Here is a 17,177-nt window from a genome sequence, read left to right on the forward strand (position 1 = left end):
TTGATTTTGTGGCTGACAATCCATCTTTATGTTAGTGCAGTTAAAGAATACAATACTAATACACACAAACAAAGTCGAACTGTCTGTTCTTCACCAAGCAGCTCTTCCTCTTTCTATCACCACAATACCAAGCAACTTGCTCTGCCTGTAAGTCAAACAGTGAAGGGGCGGGATAACTTTTAGTTAAATGCTGGGGGGCAGGGGTTTATAGGTGCTGTCAGGGCTCATATAGCAACAGGAGAAGGAAGGAAGATTTGAAACACGCAATGTCATTTACGGCTGCTTCATCACAAAAGTAATGGACACTTTTGCAACAATATCTTCTAAGCCAAACCACTAATTTCACAGAAAAAAAGATGCCTCCATTTTAAATGAGAAGCTGAAACAAGATATCAATAAAAAGAATGGTTCAGCCTAATAGATTTACCTGAGCCACACAGAATTTGGAACATTCACTGAACACGATGGAAAAGATACATAATGTATGTTCACGCCTTCTTGACACTTCTGCAGATGAACACATAACCGCTTTATTTCTTTTCTGCTTGGCGGCAACGAGATAAAAGCATGTGTGTTGTTCTTGTCCTCTCTTCTCACAAGTACTCTGTAGATAATAACAAAAGTTCAATTCTGGAAATAACCAAAATTGCAAAATTGAATGAAAAATTGATGAATGCAGACAAAAGTCACTAATAACCATATACGCTATAGACATGCACACTTTCAGAAGCTACCAGAATAAGCTTCAAATTGTCTGTTGTGTGTTCATCCATTGATGTACACAAATCACTACATGAGCAGCATGTTTGTTTTGGTTTTGCTCCTGGAAAGCAGGGACCATGTGATCCTTGTACAAGCCATAGGTTGAATGAGACAGTTGAGCTGAACAATAGCCTTCTACTGTTGGGCAAATCTGAAGCAGTTTACTAAGCGAACTTGATGGGCTGAAACATGAGTGCATATTGCATAAGAGGAAAACTCGTCAATACTTGGGTTGGTGTGGTTACTCTCCAAAAACAATGTTTATGGTAAACATACAATTAATCTGACCTCCCAAGAGAGGTAAGCTACTATATACAGAATACTAGAAGACTCATAAGGAGACTGACAACGGTCAGCTTTACAGAATTGGTTATAACCTCCAGTCTAGAAATCCTTTTAGTGATTTTAGCAAAATCTCAGCAGCATTTGTGAAAATATTTTGTAGCTATGAAGATTTTTAAATAATTGGAAAATAAATTGTGTTTTTTTTTTCATTATACTAACAAGGTTGACACTGCACAAGTTTGATGATACTTCTTAAGTATTTAGTTCTGTGTAGATTTGATTTGTTTGAGTGAGTGTCATGTCCTGTGTGTAAAGATCTCAGCATAACTTACTCTTGAGGTTTGCAGCCACTGCTTCCTACTAAAAACATCCTTGATAGATTCTGAAGATTTTCTCCAATAATCAGGACGTTGCTTTTTCCCGCACTGGTAACTCTGTTAGGGAGCACGGTTCTAACAATGGCCTGCAGTGAAAAAGATAGCTAAGTTTAAAGGGAATCTGAAGTAAAAATAAACTGATGAAATTATGAATTGTATGTGTAGTACAGCTAACAAATAGAACGTTAATAGCAAAGAAACAAATAAAATATTGTTTCCAGTACAGGAAGAGTTAAGAAACTTCAGTTGTTATCTATGCAAAAGAGCTTCTCTGAGCTCCACAACCAAGTTTTATATTTATTTATTATTTTTAGAGCACTATACATCAAAGAAACAGTGACAGACAGCTTCATATAAGGTTCAGTAAGAAGAGAAGTCCAAAGGGTAATTAGCTCTGCAAACCACACTCTATTTTAACCTCTTGCAGACCACTCCACTCCAATTGGCGTGAATACGGCGGCAGCCCCAGGACCACTTCATGCCGATTGGCGTGAATGGCTTCCTATGGGGCTTGCAGGAGATCGCGCGCATCTCCGATTTAATGACGGAGCTCCGCTCCGCCTTCAGTCTTCCAGCACAGGTGCACAGATGCAGTACTTCTGCACCTGTGCAGAACTCTCCAAGCCATGCGAGCGAGATCACAAGTGGCGCCGCCGTGTGCTCGCGCAGGTGCAGAAGATGCCGACCTGGCAAGGTCGCCATCTGCAATGGAGAGTACCCTGGGCCACTGGCTGAGAGCGGAGCTGCGGTGAGTGACGGATCGGCTTCCAGGGGCAGGAGGAAGCCCCAGTTAAGTAGATCTGTGTTTTTTTGTTTTTTTTAAGCTTGGACTTTCCCTTTAACTATCAGCATGAGAACAGCACCGCAATACATACTCCTCCTCCAAGGTGTTTCGGGTTTGCTGACTACCAAGTAATCTTACCAGTGCTTTAGCTGGCAAATTGGCTTATATTTCTTTCCATCGTGTGTTGATATGCAATGAATATAAAACAGATGACCACGATAATAGCAAAACATTTATAAACACTGTGAGACAAGCACTTGGTTTGAGCTGTCTAACTTTTGTTCTAGAGAGAGACGTCTTCTTGTTATAATTAAATACTTCCCCTTCAGAACATAGCAACATAATAGCAGAAAAGTGTAACGTTAATTGTCCTTTGCTAGTTTCCAGACGGTTAATATAAATATTCCTGAAGTAATGCTACTGTATATACTTCCTTATGCAATGAAAAACAGGAAACATACATTTCCACACTTCCGTAGTTCAAACTTACTGTTTGTTGCCACATTTTTAAATCAAAAGTAGGATGCCTTAACTTTCTATCATGGATTTTGCATTCAGACCGCCTCTTAAATATTTGTTCACTGCATTAGTTTTATTATTATTTATTTTGATTCTCTGTACAAAACCATTATGAGCTACTTGTCTTACAAACCTAATTATATTGAAAAAGACAGGCTTTAAGAGGAACTGAAACTAAAAATTGAACTTCATCCCAATCAGTAGCTGATGCCCCTTTTCCCATGAGAAATCTTTACCTTTTCTCAAATAGATTATCAGTGGGGCAGTGGCGTAGCTAAGGAGCTGTGGGCCCCGATGCAAGTTTTACAATGGGGCCCCCCAAGCACTCTATACATAGCAATTTATACGGCGCACCAAAATCTGCCAATGGCAACTACAGTGTCAGAGGTGCAAGAAGGGGATGGGGAACAGTTTGTTAATGATTACCACTATTCAAAGTATCTACAGAAGTCATTATTATGAGCATAGGACCAATAGAGAGCTAATTCTGTAGTTAAGGGAGGGCCCTTCGGGGCCCCTCTGGCCCAAGGGCCCCGATGCGGTCGCTACCTCTGCACCCCCTATTGCTACGCCCCTGCAGTGGGGTCTGTATGGCTGATTTTGTGGTAAAACTTCTACCCAGTGTGATGTCAGGACCTAGGTCCTGACATCACACTGTCTGTGAACTGTGTTGCATTGTGGGAAATAACAGCTATTATAACTGTCAAGCAACTAGTATCTCCCTCTGTACATATATGGTGTATATATATATATAGCTAGAAAAATACAAAGTTTTAGCCTATAGCATTGCTAGGGGGTGTGGGTAATGGCAGTTGGGGCTGTCTGTTTTTTTAATGTCTGCCAGTAGTAAAGATGATTATGTGCAGGCTGATTGTGGATCAAACAATATGACGAAATTACATGGCGGTGAATATAAATCATTTCTTGTCTCTTCTATTCTTTAGTCTATTTATCATTAATGCCGCACTTTGCAATGTATTGATTTATTTTGTTCCTCTTTTCACTAAAATTCCTTTTTAAAGTAGATCTCCGTACAAATTGATTAAGTCTATGAACTTTGCGATGATAGTACAGTAGAATCTAATTATAGTAAACCTTGATGATATAATAAACCTCTGGCTATAGTAAACTCAGTCCTCAGGTCCCGACCATGCGCCTGTATGAATATACAATCTATGACCAATTCTAATATAGAACGCAGATATGTACACAGAGGCGCCGAGCTTGCTGATATAATACAGATGCTGTGACTCCTACTGTATTTTACCTGAGGAAGCGGGATGTATGGCCCGTGAAACGTGTTGCATTGTTTTTTGGAGTTCCGAATAAATTGTTGACTGTCTGAATCGCAGTCCTTGCCTGTGTCTGTTTGGAGGGGGTAGGACCACCGCTGCCTCCTCTGTTTAACCAGTTGGTTTTTTAAGTTCATTTAATTACCTTTTATTCTTTTGGCGCCTCTGTATCTTGTACACTACATTGAGTCCACCCTGGGTGGAGGGTTGTTACCCTATTTTCCTGTCTACAGAGAGCGACTTTTTATTCCTGAGTGGGGTCAGGATTGTTCTCCCCACCTGCCTATACAGTGGTTGCCTATTGGTAACCCTGGTTTGTAAGTATAATTTTAACTTCTCATTTATTTCGTTGTCCCCAAGACGAATTACGCTATTGGGGCTCTTGGTGTCCCTCTGCTTTAAGTTTTTCACCTTGCTTCATGAGAGAACCGGCTCTGGGTGCCGGATAACCATGACTCTACTGTATTTGTCTTCTTAAAAGAGTGCTCATAGTGTGAGTAAAGGGCCACTGTGATGAAAAATGGTCACAATGAGTGCAATAAGCTGATTCATTAGCGACAAGACTGTGAAATCTGTATACTTTAGAATGGATTAATGTGATCATGTATTAAACTGGAAGCAATGTCTAATTAAACCACTTCTTCCACCTTGTTGTATGTATTTGTCTTGAGTAAAATCATACTGTGCTGCTGCCAATTACGAGAACTGAACAATGTTTCAAAAAAACAGCATCAGTCACTGATAAAGACAAGTTTCAGGAAACAGAACAGGAAGTTGGCCAGAATATGTAACACTCCAATAATTGCTAAATCTGTGGTCTAAGGCTGTGTATGGGCTTTTGTTTCATGCCCCTCTGTTAGCAGAAGTTTCAACATATAGCATATTCCCCCTCATGTTTCCAGTGCAATTCATGAAAAGTGACTTCGAGAATTATGAGGTACTGGTGATGACAAACTGTTCAAAGCATTGTGTAGGAGAAATAGAAAACAAAACATCCCAAAATCTAACAACATTCCAGGGATCAGTTTAGAAAGATAGCATTTTCTTTCCTGTCTAGAGAATATTGGTGTGCCATTCTTCAGTAAGTCCAGGGCTGGCCCTAGACTTTTTGCCGCCTGAGGCTAATTTTGAAAAAATTATTGCTGCTGCCCCTGCCCACCCCCCCCCCCCCCCCGTGGGGGGCTGACACCGAGCTGGAGGGGTAGCGGGCAGGACAGGGGTATTGGGCCTAGCGGCGGGGAGGGGGGTCGGGTCCGAGGAAGAGGTGATCGAGGAAGAGGTGAGTCCTCCCGGCCCACTGCCTCTTACGAGTAGCGCTTCTGATCTATTTAAAGGCTGGAGGGGAGCGGAGGACGGGGGACCCAGGCGAGGGAGGGGGGGTCCGAACCCCCTCCCCGCCGCTAGGCCCAATACCCCCGTCCTGCCCGCTACCCCTCCAGCTCGGCGGCCGGCTCCCCGCACCCACCGACGGGCGGATGCCGCCCCTAGAAATGTGCCGCCTGAGGCAAAAGTTTCACCCCGCCTCATGAGCGGGCCGGCCCTGAGTAAGTCCTGCACTTACTATAGCAGAGAAACTCCCTGGTGTAGGAGTTTAGGGCTAAGTATGGCTAAGGGCCAGGGCTTGCAGTAGGGCTAAGTTGCCACCAAAGCTGTCACAAACTATAAGTGTGGTGGGTGGGCGGTGTACATGGATGTGCGTTGAGGAAAGGGGCTCTCCAATAAAGATCAATCTTTATTAATAAAGACAAATCTTTTATAGATTAAGCTAATTAGTTAAAAGCTGATGCAAACGGATACTGCGCGGGGTATAAAAGACACTTATTCTCACCAAAATCAATTTTCTCAAACCCTCTAAAGTGACTTCAAATTTGGTGATGATAGCATGTATAGGGGCTTTGCAATTAACAGTGAAACTCCGGATTAAAGAGCCTCATGGGGAATTATTTGCGAACATGCAGTAGTTTTGCATACAACTGTGTAAATCTGATTTGGACAGTGTCATGATCACTTTTGCAGCTTGTACTGCTGGCTGTAGTTGTACTGCAGCTGAGCAGTTCTGATTTCTTTACATGCATTTGCTTGCATAGCTTTGCTTGCACTCATTTTAAGTGTTGATTCCATCTGCAATAGCTTTGCAGTTCATGGCAGCTTGAGATGCTCTTGTGAATTCAAACATTGTCTGTTGCAGCTGAGCTGCAATTCCTTTCATGCAGGTTGCATAGTTTTGTCTGCCTTTTCCTGCTGTCAGCTTGTGACTGATTACCATTCACCTGTGTGGGAATTTGCATGTCCACTCCCATTTGATGACCTCAGTATAAAGAGTTGCTTCCTGCTGTGCTCCGCGTCAGTCATAGTTTCAGTCTCAGCCTGTTACTCCTGGACCTCTGTTCCTGGTTCTGGTTCTCGTGTTATCCCGTGTGGACTGCACTGATTCCTGTGGAGGAGTCAGTGAGTCCTTCTAGTCAAGTTCCTTGTAGATCGCATTCGCCCTAGCGTTAGAGGCGGTGGATCCTTCTGTTCCTGGAGCATAAGCCATAGCAGCGGTTGCTACTGGTTACCTCACCTGTCTGTCTTGTCTTGTATGGACGCTAGCTGTCGCTTTGGTATTGCGACCGATTAGCAAGCGTTCCATCTGTCAGTCTATGTTTATCTTAGTTAGTTTTCCTTGTTTGCTCAAACTGGCAGGACCCCTCTGACTGTAGAGGATACACCGCCAAGCGCTACAGACAGATTTCGATCATCTCTGCTCTTGAAACTAACAGCCCTTTACTGCATATCCACACTAAGGCTGGGTTCACAATGGAGCGCATCCGCTCCTCCACTGCGTTCCGCTCTGTGAAAGCGGAGCAAGCGTAAGGATCGTGCATGTCGGGAACGTCCGCTCCAGTGAGCGGAACGCAGGAAGCGGAAGGGAGCGCAACGCAGCAATGTGAACTTTCCCATCGGGAAAGCATTGCTTCTGCTGCTGCATTCCGCTCAATAGAGCGAAACGTAAGCCATTTAGGCTCCTATGTGAACCGAGCCTTAGAGGCTCAGGAGCATATGCAATGCACTTTTCTTTTTTCCTGAGTTTTCTCCTTAGTGATATTTACAAACTTTTCAATAAAATGCCTTTAAATAGTAAGCAAGAAAATACTTAAAATAGGTTTGTCAGTACTTTTCTACATAGTTTTAGTACTTTATCAATTGCAAAATGCGGAAAAGTTATTCCAAATAGAAGATGAAAAAATTAACACCTAGGAGCAAGCTAAATGCCGATGGGCTATTTTGTATCATTTGGGGTATCTGGAGATCACAAAATCATCATGACTTTTGATGATGCTTTATTTAAAATAATGAAGTCCAGACGTGGCTATGTAACAGTGATCAATAGTAGCATGGCTCATATCTTGTTACCAGAAAAATATGTTGACACTTGACAGTAACATTTTTGACAAACTTTTGTAGAAAATTGTAATAAAATCACTAGTTTTGCATTTATTCACAATTTTCTTTAAAATAATATCCACATTACAATTTACTACCAAAGGGGAGCCATATATCCCTTACAAAGCATGATTGTTATTTGCAGGTAAGGTTGAACTTTGTAACACAGCAATTACTTTTGGTCACAAAGGTATAAAAGCCCTGGTTTTAACCCACCATTAATATTAAATGTTAAACATAAAATTAAGAATAGTAAATAGAAACACAAATATAAAATATTCATTCCCTTTAACTACATTAAAAAGAAGTATAAAACTTACATTGGATGGTGAGCTCTCATATGCTTTATCCTCTTCAATTTTACATTTAGCCTGAAATTAAATTAAAAGCAATTTTCAGGCAACAGCAACAGCAACATCAAAACATATACTGGCCAATAAACAGTTACTCATTAGACAACATTTATGACTATTGTTAAAGGACAAACCCTAAAATTCCCTTTCTGATTTATCAAAATAGGTGCAGAGAAATTTGGAGGAGTTGCCACCATTGAATCTTTGTTTTTGGTTTTTCCAGAAAAAGTTTTATTGATATCATTAAATAAACATGAGCAGAAACAGTTTGTACAATCATGAGAAGAAGAAGGGACAAACACAGCAAGAAAGAATAAAGAACTATAAATTGCATAAAATATATTGTCTGGATGATGCAAATTCAGATATTCTTAGTTAGCTGAACATACAGTACATAAGAAAATGTAGTAACATTTGTGTACGTTTTGGTTTGTAAAACTACAGGCGTGTTCTGAACCGCACTCATTGAAATATATGCCCTGTTTGGCATCTGTCACCCCTGCCACGGCATAGATTTCAAGTAGCTCACCGCACGCTACCACCGATTACAGCTCTCTCCCGCTGCTGCAGCTCACACGCCCTGCTGCCGGTTTAATAGCAGAGCTCCGTGAGCCAGTCAGGAGCTGACTTAATTTGCTCCTGCCCCCGTGATCACTGTAAGCCAATCTCACTGACTCTCATTGATCACAGGGTCAGAAGCCAATAAAATCAGCTCCTGACCATCTTATAGAGCTCTGCTGCCCTAGCGACGGCAGATTGAGTGAGCTTCAGTCATGGGAGAATGGCACAATCAGCGGTAGCGGTGGGTCTGTGCAGCGTGACATCGGTAGGCCCTGTTTTTTTGTACCAGCGTTCTCTGGTCCTTAAGGGACCAGAGACCGCTGGTACTGAAGTGGTTAACATTAATAATACATCCTTGATTCAGTTGTTCAATTGAAGTGTATAGAAGATATATCTTTTATCACACATCTTGGAGCACACTGTATACATTAACAAGGAAAATAAAAGTAAGTGAGCAGTATGAAACTGGGTGAAGTTGTGACAAGGGGAAGGGAAGGAGGGGTAAAAAGATAAAAAGGAGTGGGGCAGGAGGAGGAACCTCAGATCCCCTTCCCATATAAGGAGTAGATAGAGTAGCTAGATGATCACTCATTAATGTATGCTATGTGTTTTGTAGCCACAAACAATGCCAGTTTGTAGAACCTTCCAGTTCTTTGGTAGAACTTAGCAAATTTGGCCGTTTTAGTTTAGCCATTATTTTCACAAAAATGTCACTTTTTTGCACAGATGAGAATATTTGCGGCAACATATGGGCATGAGACAGCAAATTTTCCCTTAGAGGAGAATACTTGCTATAAGTACCGTATATAACATGAGAAAACACATTTTTGTACAATTGAGAATACTGAGGGGGGGGGGGGGGGGGAGGAGGGATTGGGGGTACAAAATGCTGAAAGTGGACCTGAACTCCAAACTTCTTCTCTGCTCTAAAAGATGCGCAACAGCATACTAACCATTAAAAAAAAATTTCTTTATTACAGCTGATACAAATCCGAAAATAAATCTGCACTGTTTCTACTTCCTGCTTTCATGGAAGCAGACATATTGTTAACATCCTGTAATTTCAAATGAACTTGTATGCCTTATCTGCTGTGGCAGTCAGGTGACAAAGGGGAGAGATCAAATTACACTTGTGATTAGACACAAATGAGGGGCTAATCTCTCTAAATACATACAAGGTGTATTTCTCTAGGTTTTCCTTCTGTCCTGGGCAAGAGTTTATGTCCAGTTGAAGGTTTCCATAAGCTTGGATCCTCCTTTTTGTTAATATTTGTGATTTTGTTTTTACTGTCAGTGTTACAGGTTGCCATGTGCATTCATTTTGGAGTGTTAATATGTGCAGTACAATCACTGAGGACATGTTCTCAAGGATGCTCCCCTATTTCTGGCCTCTCACAATGTTTTTATTTATCATATTTCCCTAAATTCAATTCAATAAGTATGGTACCATCGTACATGCATGCATGTCATTTACCTCATCTGCATAATCTTCACATTGCGCCAATGGAGACCTACATGCTGCTTCTTTAATGCACCATAGACATCCACTTGATATGCAATCCGAGCACCTATGTGAACAAGTTATGAAATTTACATGTACACATTCTAACCATGCATTCACTGATACACATTTTCTATTAAAGAGGGATTGTCAGCCATAAAATCAAATTTCTATTACCCACTTCTCTGTGTTTATTATGTAGTCTACATCCTGACCCTGCATTGCAAGCATTACGATCATATCATAAATGTGTCTGTTGTGATGAATCTTATCTCAGTCAGCCTGGCTCTTTTTTTGTACACTGCCAAGGAGAGGGAAACTTGTTATCTTCCCCTCCCAAATTCCTGCTCCTTGCTGATTGGCTAAGGGAAGTTTAGTGTAATGCTGGGAATACATGGGTCGTTTTTTCTGCTCAATTCTCCGCTCAATCGATTTTGCCGCTCGATTCTCCACTCGATTATCTTTTGTTCCATTCGTTTTTCTTATCTTTTTCCATTCACCTCTATCAGGAATCGAGCGGCAAAACCAACGAACGGGAGATCAGACATGGTGTAAATTATCTATCTAACCATCAAAACGACCCGTGTAATCCCAGCATAACAGGAGGCTGAAAAGGGAAGTAGAAGATAAATCATCTCACCCCTCTGCAGCGGTTTTCTCTTTATTTGCTATATAAAATTCACTGAAATCCAAATGTGGACAGTACAATACATGTGTTATGTAAGTAGAACAAGTATTTATTGAATTATATATGTGTTTGTTTTTTTTCTAGGACAGTATGGCTGACCTTCGTGCTTTAAAGGGGATCCGAGATGAAAAACTAACTATAACAAGTAACTCCCTCTATATATCTTATCTAAAATTTGTATAGTTTACACAGCAAATCTAGCTGCAAACAGCTTCAACAGTGTATGATTTCTTCCTGTGATACAATAAGAGCGGCCATGTTCTGTTCGTCACATTAAACACAGGCAAACTGCTGTGCATCTCCAGCCCTCAGCCTGTGAAAACTTTACTCCCCTTTCCTCCTCCCTCCTCCCCTCTGCCTCTGAAATCTCTGGCTAGTGACACCTCCTCCTCCTGCCCAGACTGAGCTCCCATAAGCCCTTGCTACACCTGACTTAAAGTGCCAAGGCACTGGAGAAGCTGTGGGCGAGCCTTGTTTAGTTTATAGGGAATAGCTGATGACCCGGCGTTGCCCGGGTATGTATTTTGCTGGTGTCTGCTCCGCCCACTTTTTTTAACCCTAACACAAAAACACTCTATGACCAAGTTTGTGAGCTTTGGCATCAATAATTTGTATATTCCCATAGAAATTAAATAAATCAGAATCAGGCCGTTTTTGGCTCCGCCCCTCTCCAGCATTTGAACCCCTGTCACCCAATGACCAACTGTAGCAGGTTTGAGGCATCTGCTATTAAGAGTGTAAAAATGGCAGCAATTTAAATATTCCCCTTGAACATTAACAGGTGAGATTTGATTGGCTATTATGGGCACCACCCACTTCTCTGAATATTAATCTCAGTCACCCAGGGACCATCTGGGCAAAGTTTGAGAACCCTGCCATTAACAGTGTAAAAAGAGCTGCAGTTTATATTTTCCCAGTGAAATTTGTTTTAGGCTCTGCCCACTTTTTGTAACCTGGACACACAGTCACTCAATGACCAAGTTTGTGAGCTTTCAGGTCCTTGGCATCAATAAAAACAATAAAAATAAAAACAAATCTGATTGGCTGTTTGTGGCTCCACCCCATTTTCTGAATTTGAACCCCAGTGACCCAATGACCAACTGTACCAGGTTTGAGGCTTGTGCCATTAACAGTGCAAGAATGGCTGCAATTTTAATATTTCCCTTGAAAATCAACAGGTGAATACTGATTGGCTTTTTATGCTCCACCCACTTTTCTGAATCCCAGTCACCCAGTAACCAACCGTGAAAAGTTTGAGAACCCTGCCATTAACAGTGAATAAGAGTTGCAGTTTACATTTTCCCAGGGAAATCTGTTTTTGACACCACCCAATTTTTGTAACCTTAATACACAGTCACTCAATGACCTAGTTTGTGAGCTTTCAGGTTCCTGGCATCAAAATTGTGTGAATGGAAGCAGTTTATCCAGCAAAGAAATCTGATTGGCTGTTTGTGGCTTCGCCCCTTTAGTGAATTTGAACCCCAGTCACTTAATGACCGACTGTAGCAGGTTTGAGGCCTCAGCCATTAACAGTGTAAGAATGGCAGCAGTTTCAATATTACCCTTGAAAATCAATAGGTGAATTTTGATTGGCTGTTGTAGTCTCCACCTACTTTTCTGAATATTAATCCCAGTCACCCAGTGACCAACTGTGTCAAGTTTGAGAACCCTGCCATTAACTCAATTACCAAGTGTATGAGCTTTGGGGTCCTTGGTATCACTAAGTTGCATTTTTCCATTTAAATTAAACAAATCTGATTGGCTCTTTGTAGCCCTTCCCCTTTTCAGAATGTAAACCCCAGTCTCACTGTGACTGACTGTACCAGATTTGAACACTTATCACAAAACCTGATTTCAACATACACAAAACAATTTTTACCTCAAATATACATCGATTAAAAATTAACTTTTATTAACTTTACATTTATAAAATATATCAATGTAGGGTAGACTGACTGTCAATTATAAAATCTCCTTACTAATAAACTCGAGGTGTCTAGTAAGTATTAATCAAGTATATAACTACCTCTGAGTTCATTACAGTTAATGATCAATTACACATACCCCCACCAAAACAATAACCCGACATGTTTCACTTCCTTGTGGAAGTTTTTTCAAGGGAACAAAAGTGAAGTGCAATAGTGCATAGTGCTAGGGTGTAATTACATTGAAACAAACAAAAAAACAGAGTCAAAGAGCGTGCCCGCTCATGACAGCCATTATATGCCATTAAGAGTGTAAGAATGGCAGCAATGTAAATATTCCTCTTGAAAATCAATAGGAGAATTTTAATTGGCTGATGTAATCTCCACCCACTTTCCTCAATATTAATCCTAGTCATCCAGTGACCAACTGTGTCAAGTTTGAGAACCCTGCCAATAACAGAATAGCTGAAATCAATCTAACAAATCTTATTGGCTGTTTGTGTCTCCACCCCTTTAGTGAATTTGGACCCCCAGTCACTTAATGACTGACTGTATCAGGTTTGAGGCCACTACCATTAACAGTGCAAGAATGGTAGTAATGTAAATATTCCCCTTGAAAAATCAATAGGTGAATTTTGATTGGCTCTTGTAGGCTCCAACCACCTTCTAACTAATAATTCCAGTCACCCAGTGGCCAACTTTGTGAATTTTGGGAACCTTGCCATTAACAGTGTAAGAATGGTTACAGTTTATATTTTCCCTATTTGTGGCCCTGCCCCTTTAGTGAATTTGGACCCCAGTCACCCAGTGACCGACTGTAGCAAGTTTGAAGCCTCTGCCATAAACAGTGTAAGAATGGCAGCAGATTTAATATTCCCCTTGAAAATCAATAGGTGAATTTTGATTGGCTGTTGTAGGCACCACCCACTTTCCTGAATCCTAATCTCATTCACCCAGTGACCAAGTGTGGCAAGTTTGAGAACCCTGTGATTAACAGTATAAGAATGGCTGCAGTTTACATTTTCCCATTAAAAATGAATAGCTGAAATTTCATTGGCTGTTTTATGCTCCACCCACTTTTCCTGGATTTGTAACCTCGGTCACCAAGTGACCAACTGTGCCAAGGGTGGGGACTCTTGCTTGATTACTGTGAGAATGGCAGCCTTTTACATTTTTTCTATTGACAGGAATGGGGAAATTTGATTTGCTGTTTGTAGCTCTGCCCAGGTATTCAGGGGGGACGCGAGAACCCCAGAACATATCATCCCAGGTAGTAAGGGATCTGTATACAAAGTTTCATTCAAATCGGTCAAGGCGTTTTCGAGTGATCGCGGCACATACACACACACACACATACATATATACACACATACATCCGATTTTATATATGTTACGTCCAGAACCCGAAGTTTGGCCACTTCTAGTTCTGGCCGGCCACTTCGGGTACTGGCCGGCCAATGTGCGAAGTGGCCGCTGCGGCCAATGTGAGAAATGGAATGATTCCTGTAACATTAATGTATCTTCTGGCCGCAGCGCAGTGGGCAAATTTATCATAACTTAGTTAATTTAATGAAATTAAGCTGGCGGCAATGTAACAGACGAAGCCGCCGGCTTTTGCTCTGCCTCTCTCTCCTCCCCCCACCTCTCTCTCCTTCTCTTATGGTCAGCCGGCGAGGACACGCGTGTCCCCGAGAGTCATTCGTCGCGTCAGGGAAGCAGAGCGGGGAGGCTGCAGACATTGCTTCTGCCAGCACCCGCTCTTCAAGAACGGCAGGATTGCCTGCCGCGACAAACGACTCTGGGGGACACGCGTGTCTCCGCCGGCTGCCCATAAGAGAAGGAGAGAGAGGCGGTGGGGGGAGGAGAGAGAGGCAGAGAAAAAGCCGGCGACTTCATCTGTTACATTGCCACCAGCTTCAATTCGTGAAATTAACTAAGTTGTGATAAATTTGGCCGCTGCGCTGCGGCCAGAAGATACATTAACGTTACAGGAATCATTCCATTTCTCACATTGGCCGCAGCGCAGCGGCCACTTCGCACATTGGCCGGCCAGAACTAGAAGTGGCCAAACTTCGGGTTCTGACCATAACATATATATAGATTAGAGTATTAAAACAAACAAAAAAAGGATTTGGCTTGAGGAATGCCCTATAAACTATATGAAAGGAACACTATTATGCAATGAGTAAAAGTTTATCTCGGATCCACTTTAAAGAAAATCTGTAACAAAAAAAACTCTCCTAGGGGGTACTTACCTCGGGTTCCCCCGTCCTCATCGGTCCCACGGCGGCGGCGAAAATTGTCCCGGAGCGGCGGCGAAGTAAATATTTACCTTTTGGCTCCAGCGCAGTCGCAGTATTCACTCCTTCCCACAGAGATAGGCGGAAATAGCCGATCTTCATCGGGCCGCTCTACTGCGCAAGCGCAAGTCTCCTGCGCCTGGGCAGTAGATCGGACCCAACGGAGATCAGCTATTTCCGCCTATCTCCGTCAGAAGAGCTGCAACAGCGCCCCCGCTGGAGCCTGGAAAGGTAAATATTAAACAGGCTGTCGGGTCTGTCGGGCCGCTCTTCGGAGGGCTGCAGCGCAACCCCCGTGGGACAGAGGAGGACAGGGGAAGCCTCATTAGGATCCGGAGGCTTCCCCCTGCCGAGGTGAGTACCCCCCAGGGGACGTTTTTGGTTTTACAGTGTCTCTTTAAGCTACAGCTTATCAGGTAGTCTTAAAGGGAACCTTAACTGAGAGGGATATAGATGTTTCCTTTTGAACAATACCAGTTGCTTATCAGTCCTGCTGATCTGTCAGGGGCGTTGCTAGGAGAAAAGATCCGGGGCACCAAAGGAAGAGAAATGGGCGTAGTCATGGCTGTAAAAGTGGGTGTGGCTATGATGTGGGCATTGCCAACTGTAATGTAACAGAAACTCAAAAGGGCCCAGAGTTTTTTTCAAAACACAATTAGGCGAAGTGACCCTAAAAGATTAGACAAAAAATTTTCCCTCCAAAAGCACACATACTGTATAAGGCAGCATTCCCTCCTGCAAAAGAAAATGCACATACCAAAGAAGTGTTTCCCCAGGACGCTTGAGAGGTCATCCAATTAATTATCCGGTCCTGCTCTTGTGGATTAGTTAGGGTTGTTTGGCTGGCACACATGGGTGGTATTGAGTGGGTTTTCTTAGGTGCTCCACTGCGGCCTCTACGTGAACCGTCAAGGGAAACACCTCTTCCCTTGCCCCTCCCTCTTTCACTGGATTTCTTCATTATGGTTGTACTGATCCCATCAGTACACGCACGCTGACTGGCAGTACAGTGGCAATAGACAATGCTATATACTGGTGGCAGAAGTACTACTGATCCCAGCAGTACAAGCACGCTGACTGGCAGTACAGTGGCAATAGACAATGCTATATACTGGTGGCAGACGTACTACTGATCCCAGCAGTACACGCACGCTGACTGGCAGTACAGTGGCCATAGACAATGCTATATACTGGTGGCAGAAGTACTACTGATCCCAGCAGTACACGCACGCTGACTGGCAGTACAGTGGCAATAGACAATGCTATATACTGGTGGCAGACGTACTACTGATCCCAGCAGTACACGCACGCTGACTGGCAGTACAGTGGCAATAGACAATGCTATATACTGGTGGCAGAAGTACTACTGATCCCAGCAGTACACGCTGACTGGCAGTACAGTGGCAATAGACAATGCTATATACTGGTGGCGGAAGTACTACTGATCCCAGCAGTACACGCTGACTGGCAGTACAGTGGCAATAGACAATGCTATATACTGGTGGCAGAAGTACTACTGATCCCAGCAGTACATGCTGACTGGCAGTACAGTGGCAATAGACAATGCTATATACTGGTGGCGGAAGTACTACTGATCCCAGCAGTACACGCTGACTGGCATTACAGTGGCAATAGACAATGATATATACTGGTGGCGGAAGTACTACTGATCCCAGCAGTACACACACGCTGACTGGCAGTACAGTGGCAAATACACTATGAGGCTGGGGGGCCCTGGCTAGCCTGGCTGGTAAGAGTGTAACCTGCCTGCCTGCCTGCCTCGGCCAATCGCAGCGCGAGCCGCGTGTTCATGTCCAAACCACGTGACCCGCTCGGCCAATCACAGCGCGAGCCGAGCGTTCGGGGAACGTTTGGCCACGCGCTGTCGGTTCGAACACATGGCCGAACACATGGCCGAACACATGGCCGAACACATTGCCGAACACCATGAGGTGTCCGGCGAAGCCCGATCCGAACCCGAACATAGAAAAATCCGGGCGAACCCGAACAGTACTATTCCCCACGTACTGGAAATGCATAAAACTAACACCGCAGATTTGGATTGCATAAAACGGAACACCGCAGATTTGGATTGCATAAAACGGAACACCGCAGATTTGGAATGCATAAAACAGAACACCGCAGATTTGGAATGCATAAAGCGTAACACCACAGATTTGGATTGCATAAAACAGAATACCGCAGATTTGGAATGCATAAAACGGAACACCACAGATTTGGATTGCATAAAATTGAACACCGCAGATTTGGATTGCATAAAACGGAACACCGCAGATTTGGAATGCATAAAACGGAACACCACAGATTTGGATTGCATAGAACGCAACACCGCAGATTTGGAATGCATAAAACGTAACACCACAGATTTGGATTGCATAAAACG

The 17,177-nt window shown here is 42.9% G+C and overlaps 1 protein-coding gene across 1 annotated transcript in view; it reads right to left on the reverse strand.

Annotated features, from left to right (window-relative positions):
- The window catches only part of PLXNC1 (plexin C1), a 214,862-nt gene that overhangs the window by 116,240 nt on the left and 81,445 nt on the right, over window positions 1-17,177 (reverse strand). The window contains exons 8-11 of the mRNA XM_068276803.1: window positions 9,834-9,927; window positions 7,766-7,816; window positions 1,380-1,510; window positions 428-604 (exon numbers count right to left, since the gene is read on the reverse strand). Coding sequence (XP_068132904.1) covers window positions 428-604; window positions 1,380-1,510; window positions 7,766-7,816; window positions 9,834-9,927 — 453 coding nt within the window. The remainder of the gene's footprint in view (window positions 1-427; window positions 605-1,379; window positions 1,511-7,765; window positions 7,817-9,833; window positions 9,928-17,177) is intronic.

Source organism: Hyperolius riggenbachi, chromosome 3 (genome assembly GCF_040937935.1).
Source record: "Hyperolius riggenbachi isolate aHypRig1 chromosome 3, aHypRig1.pri, whole genome shotgun sequence".
In the NCBI taxonomy this organism is placed as follows: Eukaryota; Metazoa; Chordata; class Amphibia; order Anura; family Hyperoliidae; genus Hyperolius; species Hyperolius riggenbachi.